General features: G+C 32.9%; 1 protein-coding gene across 1 annotated transcript; it reads left to right on the top strand.

The window, feature by feature from the left end:
* Positions 1 to 5,538: 5,538 nt before the first annotated feature.
* Positions 5,539 to 8,025, top strand: LOC105421939 (uncharacterized). Its single transcript, XM_011631092.3, has 2 exons — positions 5,539 to 5,764; positions 7,479 to 8,025. Exon 2 carries the CDS (start codon positions 7,611 to 7,613, stop codon positions 7,794 to 7,796), a length of 186 nt encoding a protein of 61 aa, XP_011629394.1. The 5' UTR covers positions 5,539 to 5,764; positions 7,479 to 7,610; the 3' UTR covers positions 7,797 to 8,025.
* Positions 8,026 to 9,079: the final 1,054 nt, after the last annotated feature.

Here is a 9,079-nt window from a genome sequence, read left to right as displayed (position 1 = left end):
TTAAAAGCCATGAATGAAGAATACAAATCCATAAACCAAAACCATGTCTTGGAATTAGTGTCTCTACCTCAAATACATAAGGATATTGAGTGCAAATGGGTTTTTAAGAAAAAGTTGAGCTCAAAGGGGAAACTATAGAAATATAAGGCTAGACTAGTAGCCAAAGGATTTACTTAAAAGGAAGGACTTGACTATAATAAAACTCTCTCTTATTGCAAAATTTCCATCTATTAGAATCCAAATAGTCATAGTTGCCTACTTTGCTTTTGAGGTTCATCCAATGGATGTAAAAATAACATTTCTCAATGGGGAACTACAAAAAGAGGTATACATGAAACAACCTGAAGGTTTTTAGAGAAATGAAAGGGGAACCTACTTTATAAACTCCAAACATTCATTTATAGCCTAAAACAAACATCATGATAATGGTACATAAAATTTCAAAAAACCTTGTCCAATGCAGGGTTTGCCTCAAATAAGGAACACTGCTGCATTTATAACAAGATAAGTGGGAGTGATGTTGTGTTCAAATCACTTTATGTGGATGATATGCTACTAGTTAGTAGCTCAATGGCCCTTGTGTTGGAAACACAAGAATTCCTTTCACGATACTTTGATATGAAAGACTTAGGAGAAGTATCATATGTGATGAGCATCAAGACAACAAAAAATAAAGCAAACCAAACCATTCAACTTTTCTAACAACCTACTGCAAAAGAGTATTAAAAAAGTTCAAAATAGATAAATATAAGCCCATATCTACTCCTATCGATAAGAAGACAAAACTTAGCCTACAAATGTGCCCTAATGACGATGAAGAGAAAGAGGCCATGGAAAGAATACACTATCGCAATGCAGTAGGATTTCTGATGTATGACATATCAAGAACAAGACTATATTATCCTTTACCATGAGCATGATTTGTCTATTTCAATATAACTTAAGGATTTAACATTGGAAGGTAGCTAAGAGAGTTCTAAGATATTTAAAAAAAAACTGAAAGCTATGCTCCCACATATACAGGAGGTTTAGATATCGTTGTGCAAGGGTATACAGATGCGAGCTATCAAGGCAACCTCGATGATATGAAATCCACAACTAGATATGTGTTTATGCTTGGAGGTAGGATTGTTTATTGGAAATCAAATAAATAGGATATTGTGGCATTATCAGTCATGGAATCAGAAGACATGAGGTGTTGTCTAATAGCCAAGGAGGCTGTATGGATAAAGAAGTTCCTTAATTGACTACAGTTTGAGCCTATGTGATGTGTTCTGCGACAACCAAGCCACAATTTGTGTGACTAAGGAGCCACGATTTCATAAGAGGTCCAAGCATATCAAGTCGTGCTATTATCATGTTCGAAATTAGGTAGATAGAGATCATATATATTCCCACAGAGGCAATGGTACAACCCTTAGACAAGGGTTAGTTGCTAATGTTTTTATTAAATATGTACATAGGATGGGGTTGAGAGAGAGAGTGGGGAAGAGAGATTGTAAGGCACTCAAATGCCAAGTGGGATATGTTAGGCTTTTGTGGCCATTTAAAGGCCTTACAAGATAATGTAATGAAATCCCACAATAGTGGAATAATGAATTTTAGTGGGAGTATGGTCCATAAGGACTGAAGTTGGTGATATTGTTGTCGAGCTAGGCCAAGTTGAGTTCTAAAACCCTATGTACCTAGGCATATAACACAATTGAAAAGGATTTACAAGGTTACCCCTTGATGTGGTTAGAGAGATGCCTAGGGTAGTTGACCAAGGGACTTTGTAATCCTTATTTGTAATTGCTAGGTCTGAAGGGACAAGGGCCAAATTCTCATCATGACCAGCACACGACATGTACATATGATAGTCTTATTAGGAAGTAGACACCATTGAGAGAATTGCATGTATATGTGCGAGAGATAGCCCCCATGCACCAATTGCAATAACTTTGCATATGTCTGTAGGACCTAAGCTTGTTCCTAAGGGGAACCTATAGTCCATAAACTAAGATTGTGTTCTTGTCACATATTAGCTACCTTTGGTAGTCTAATCATGAACTCATGTGATGGACTATGATCGACTATGGTTTACTAGAGTTAATGCGGTCTTTAAGACTCAGAATTAGCATTTCTAGGAATGCCTTTAGTCAAAATTTTTAGGGGAGTTTCTAAAAAAAAAAAAGGGAAACATGGTCTAAAATCCTCTTTCCATAATTAGCAATTTATTAGTTCACATTGAAAACTTTAATAACAATAATCATGTACAAATCTTATTATGTTTTATAATGTTTACTGTTGTAATTTTTCTATATAAGCGAAATAAACCACTTGCAATGGCTAGTAGCAAGAAACCATAGCGGTTGGAAGTGGTTGAATATTTGGAGTGGGGCTCAAGCTCGTTAGGGTCCGGAAGCCAACTTATGTAGAGAATTGGTGGATTTATAGGCTAAGTCGGGTATTTCTCACCCAATTTTCGGTCAAATAACAACAAGCTCGAGAGGCTCACTGAACTTTTGGGTGATTGTTTCTCGTTTTCACTTTACTCTATAATCAAAGCCAGAATGTGTTCTTTAGGTTACCTCAATTATTTTTATGGAAAAATTACGTACATATCCGTTATAGTTTGCATTATTATAAAACTACCAAATAATTTATTTATTACCTATCTATCCGATTTTTTCATGGCATAACAAATAATTTTAAAAAATACAATTTTACCCTTTTCGGTTGTTAGACAACCGAATTCAATGGATTTTTGGTTGTTCAACAACCAAAATCAGGTCAATTCTCTCTATCGACTAATTAAATTTTTTTTAAATTCAAATTTTGAATAACCAAATTCTCTCTCTATGCCTTTCACCTGTCTTTTCTCTTGAAACTCTTCCCTATGTTTATCTATTTTCTCTCTATGTTTATCCATTCTTTCCCCCTATGCTTATCCATTACATTGGGTGGGTTTAAACTCTTCCTATGTTTATCCATTCAATTTTTAGTTTTTCAAAACCTTGTTGAACAACCGAAAATCCATTGAATTCGGCTGTTGAAAAATCCATAGAGAGAGAATAAGCAGAGGACCTACAAAAGACAAAAAAAATTCGGTTCTTCAAGAACCTAAAATTTATCTTAAAATTTTGAATTTTTTATTTTCAAAAACCCAAATTGGCCTAATTTTGGTTGTTGAACAACCAAAAATCCATTGAATTCAATTGTTCAACAACCGAAAAAGGGTAAAATTATCTTTTTAAAAAAAATCATTATGACATGAAAAAAACGGACAAATAGGTAATAACGGAAACTATTCGGTAGTTTTGTAATAACGCAAACTATATCGGATATGTATGTAATTTTCCCTATTTTTAAAGGAAAAGTTATAAAATATAGTTGTACATCATGGTTAGCACATGGCCAAGCCAGCACATGTAAAAATGCGGGCTTGACAATAAATATATATTTTAAATATAATTTGATCTTAATTTTTAGATAATATATGACCTTTAACATGGAGATCATAAATATGCAAAAAAAAAAAATTACATTTTAAAAATTAGAAATAATAATTATATTAAAAAAACATTTGAATTGTTAGTTACAATTGTTGTTAGATGGACCACCTATTTGCATCCATCTTTAAGATCGATGTTTTATACCTCTGGACCGCATATTTTGGAAATGCGGCCCAGCCCACATGAAACAATAAATAGTGTGATGGAAAATATCACTTACGGGGTTGAAACCTTTTGCAAAATTATTAAAGATGTCAAATGATCCCAATCAACATTTGAGGTATCTCGTTCTCATATTTATTTTAGTCTGATACCTCCTTGAGAAAATCTTAAAAAAAATTTGAAGTAGCTATTATTTAGCGTTGTGAAGGATGAACAAATGGGATCATTTAGTTAATTTTAACCCTAAGAGGTCCCAACCAAATTAATGAGTATTCATTATTTTCAATTTTCAAAAGTATAATTTGAAAATTATTATATTTTTTGAGGTATTTAAGTTAGGGTATGGCCCTTATTAAGCAGAATGCCGGACAAGATTCATGCAGCCGAACCAAATAATTGGAATAACCCTAATGATGATGATAATTTAAGTGAAATGAAAAAAAAAAAAATAACTCCTTAAATGTTAGTTGAGATCATCTGAAATGATTTCACAAAGAGATTTCAACCCATTGACCTAAATAGAAATTTCAAAAACAATTTTTTATTTATCCGGATGTTTGATATTTGCGAGAAAGTATGCCAGGCTATTTGAAATTAGATAAAAACCTATATGCGAAGTTCAATAAATTCCATATTGTTATGTGCAGCAGGCCATTATTTTCACCCTTTTTCTTTGGGTGGGTTTGGCAAAAATACGGGTGCAAATTAGCATTTACTTTCTAGAAGCCTCCTCCATCTTAACGGTCACTTCTCATTCAAGCCAAGGCACCACCGTTTGGTGAGTCATTTGAGGCCGCATTAGGGTGGCGCATTTTCTACCGCTAGCAATAAAATTTCATCTTTAATTTCAGAAAAAATAAAAATAATACTAATAATCATAAAAGAAAAGTTTATAAGGTAGCAACCTTAAAATACAGAACTACGGATGCATCTCAAAAATCCATCAAAAACGGTTGTTTTAATATTGAAAAACCCTCTAATTGACCATCTCGATGTTCAAGTATATGACTATTAAAAAAAAAAAGAAAAAAAAAGATTTTGAGTCCCATAAATGATGCATCTTACAACACATTATCTAGACCATCCATTTTCAAGATTTTCATATGTTTATAGATCTACTTGATTTTAATCATTTTGTAGTTTAAAATTTTATAATGAGATATGAAAGTAGATTTTAAGATAATCTTAAGAATATTGTTACATCAAAATTATATGCTATGATAAAATTTGGAGGTGTGCTTTATATGGATCGTTTAAGATTGCAACCTTATAGAAACCACACCATAATAATAATAATAATAATAATAATAATAATAATAATAATGATAATGATAATGACTATGATAATGATAATGATAACAATAATAATAATAATAATAATAATAATAATAATAATAATAATGATAATAATAAAATAAAAACAAATAAATAAATAAAGGCGAGGTTTTTATAAGATCTATGCTTTCTTGTCCAAAAAGTATTTTCGGTGACAAAAATATCTATGATGACTCTAAAATCAATTTCTAATACTAACAATAAAATTTGAAACTAAAAAGATTATAGATCTTGCTTATCTATGAACACTTATTTTTTAAAGTAAGATAGACTGTTTAAAAATTTTATTATAATATATATTATTTTTAGAGCTTGAATCTTTTTTTTTTTTTTCACAAACATAATGTTACGGTATATAAGACCAATCTAAAGGTTTTCCAATGCTTGACTTACAACTTTCGATGAATTATGAGGTGAGGATTTACTCATTTTCTAATTATAAAAAAAAAAAAAAGATTAGAACTGTACTGGTTATCATCGAGTCCCTATTTTAATGCTTCGGCACCAGCTGGGACTACAAAAGGCCAGTAGACCGTAACGGTTGGATTCTTCGATTTCATTATATAATTGAAAGCTCACCCTTTACGTTTCCTAAGCTCCACTTTTAGCTGGACCTCCCTGTGAATTCCATTGCAATCGAAAAGCAAGCGAAAAGGCAGCTACTCTTGACTGAGCTTCAATGTGTGCGAACCCCAGATTTGATTCATTGCTACTCTGAATCACTCAATCGATTTCTAAATTGGGCCTGTGATTCCGATCTTTATTAGAACAAGGTATTCTTCTACACTAGATTACTGTTGAATATGAAATTTAGTTGCTTTTTTATAAATTTCTCGGAGTTTATCTTTGAGTTATGATGTGTGAGATGTGAATAGTGGACCAGTTCCTTCGAATTGATTGCTGGTGTTGTCCTATTTAACCTCCTTGAACTCCTACAAAAGAGAATACTAATTACCTTTTTGGTTTGGATATTCTCCTTGTTTATATTCTAATCCAAATTCGAAGGCGATTTTCGTATTTCATTCCCACTTCTTTTGATTTTGTGGATTTTGGTGATTTTCATAGGATTGTTTCGATGGCACCCCTTATTTGTTTCCTGGGTTTAGTAGTGAAGGGGTGGAACCCAACAATTGAAGCTTGTCCAAAACCTCCAAATAAGTTGACCTGCCCTTTTTTTTTTTTTTTTTTGATTTGATAGCATATTTGTAGCACCTTCAAAAAACTGTATGCCATATTTATGTCATTGAAAACCCTAAATAGAGCCTTTTCTATCATTAGTTTATGGCTTTGTAAAATGGATTTTGAATCTTAATCATGTTAAATGGGAAAAATTTTGTTTATGCCCTTCATGTATGCCTGAAATCGCCCATTTCTGCTCATTCTGTTCTAACCCCATACATATTAGGTGCTGCACGACACTGAATCAGAGCATACTGAGAGAGAGATGGTTTCTAGTTTTATTTATTATGTGTTCAATTTGAAATGGTTAGGGAACTTTGCAATTACGAAGCCGCTCGTCTCATTCTTGCTATGGGCTTCTTTGAGTGAAGTACATGTTATTCAAGAAAGTGAGTGAAGGCAATAAAATCCTAATTATAGGGGTCAAAACCTGGGATCTTATGCTAATGAAGTCTACCACCTCTCTGAGCACTCAATTTTGAATAATAATAAAGGAAATTACATTACATATACTATTAAATATACCATTTTGTTTATAGAAATTGATTGCAACGATTTGTTTAGCCATGTCATTTTTTAGAACACAGTATTACACATCTTTGACACTAATTGAACATTTACTTTTTTTTAACACTACTGGAACACTTTTATTAGATACTAACACTTCTTGTCGGAATCCATCCAACAATGCATGAAAGAGGTTGTTTCGAGGATGAATGTCAAAGATGCATATGATCTTTGACCATCCTTTCAAGGTTAAGGAAGCTGTGTTGAATTGCAAATGGGAATTGACAGTTCCATGAATGGTCACGTATCCTAATCTTTGGAGGATAATGGTCAGTTCTTGTTTTTTTTGGAGTAGCGGTGATTCGAAGTTGGAAGTCAATGTTTCTATGTTAATGCTTTAAACAGTCAAGCCGAAGCCTAAATCCCAATGATAAAGAGTGGTCATAAGTCACCTAAGTGATTTGAACTCTTGTGAGGAAACCCCATGTGTTTAGCAAGCACACATCTTAATCACTCAGCTCTTGATGGACCACTCGGAATAGATTTCAAAAATCACCTTGCGGTTGAAAATCTTATTTTGTTATGTTCTTTCCTTAATTAGCAAGTTATAGGCATTACCTTCCTTGCAAGTTTAAGTCAGGCATGTATGTTTTCTTTTGTTTCTGGATTTAAGTTCTAGATGCTCTTACTATAGATGATAATAAAAATTCCTTCTTGTTAACCATTGATGAATAATTTAATACAAAAAGTTCCTATCAGAATTGTTATTTACTATAGAATTTGCACTTTTGTAATATGCAGGAAGATTAAAATATAAGGCTGATAATTGCATTGTGTTCTGCAATCAATACACCTTACACAACACAAAGCTACTCAAAGGAAGAGGAAGCAGTTCTATCTGGGCTAGAAGACCTTGTGTGTATTATCTATCATATGGGCTACGTTCTGGTAATTTCGCTTCCTCTCCTGTTACTTGCCATCATAGGAGCAATTGGGTGCTATCTTCTTGGCAGATCAAGAGGCCGCTATGAATCACAGACCATGCCACAGTGGTACGCCCCTCCAGCTCCTCCACCCCATGTGGCCCCTTATACTGGAGATAAGCCACCTCCAGTTTGATAATTTGGGGGCACCAATCTTTATTTACATTGTTTCTGTTTGGAGTTTCCTCTGTATATTGCCAATGTCAAATGATATATAGGTTTTGTGTTTGAAATTTTGTTCGATGTTTGATTCTGTTCATGTTGTCCCTACCATCTCTGTATCATTCTTTTGAGAAAATTTTATTGGTTTTAACTAGTGTTTTAATTCTTTTAAGAAGTAACAACCACAGTCTGTTTATTTGAGATATTATTTGATTGAAGCAATGGACCTACTCTTTGGAAGAGAATAATGCTTGACGTATTTTCATACCTTTGGGGAAATGATGGTAGAAGAATTTTGCTTCAAAAATATAGTTATATAGTAATAATTAGCCGTACCATTAATTACAAAGAGATATTTATTAGTAGTAGTACGATCAAAATAGTAATAATTGTTAGTGTTTGTAGAAAGGGAAAAATATCATTTAAGAGGTCGTAACACCATACAAAATCATTAAGGCACTATTTGATTTTCTAGCCAAATTATAATTTGGGCATATTTAAAAATTTCTCAATAGCAATTAGGCCTCAAGAGGTTTTCGATTAGTAAATTCGAATTGATTCCTAACTGCATTTAGCTACTAAATTGCAAGTAAAAAACCATACATAGGTACAAATTGGAACCAGTCAATAGTTTCATAGGTACTCAAGGTTCAATGGGTTGCAGGTTTTACTATAAAGATGATGAGTCACTAAAAGTAGAGATGAGCAATGGGTTGCGGGTTTTACTATAAGGATGATGCGCCACTAAAAGTAGGGATGAGTTCCTAGAAGACCTTAAGTGTAGAAAACCCATTTAGTATAACGATAATCCATTCAAGATTATAGGTGATTAGAACCATTATCTATAGTTTAGTTTGTACCAATGACTAACCAATATGATGATGGTATTGAAACAATAACTCATCCTATGCTAAGTCAATAAAAGAGGTATGACTCAAAGACTTTTGTCTCTATCTGAGTGAACAAACAAATGTTTTTACTAACCCTATTGATTATACCTATAACTTCAATGATGACTCACAAGAATATCGAGGATGGCTGATTGCTATGAAACAAGAGATTGATTCAAATTGAGAGGAATTAAACTTTAGATCTTTGTGATTTTCCTAAAAGATGTAGTTGTAATTGGGTCACTTGAAAAGAAGTTCACGTATTTAATGGCAAAAGGCTTTACTTGAAGAAAATGAGTCAATTTCGTAACACTTGTTCCCGTATTGTCAAGTTCATATCTATTAAAATATGCATGAAAACTGCTTT

The sequence above is a fragment of the Amborella trichopoda genome, chromosome 9 (assembly GCF_054954075.1).
Source record: "Amborella trichopoda isolate Santa Cruz 75 chromosome 9, AtrichopodaSantaCruz75HAP2 v2.0, whole genome shotgun sequence".
Classification (NCBI taxonomy): Eukaryota; Viridiplantae; Streptophyta; class Magnoliopsida; order Amborellales; family Amborellaceae; genus Amborella; species Amborella trichopoda.
This window is presented reverse-complemented; position numbering and strand designations above follow the sequence as displayed.

Excerpts from the sequence above, each read along its gene's own strand:
- LOC105421939 (XM_011631092.3), top strand. The coding sequence starts at position 7,611 with ATGGGCTACGTTCTGGTAATTTCGCTTCCTCTCCTGTTACTTGCCATC.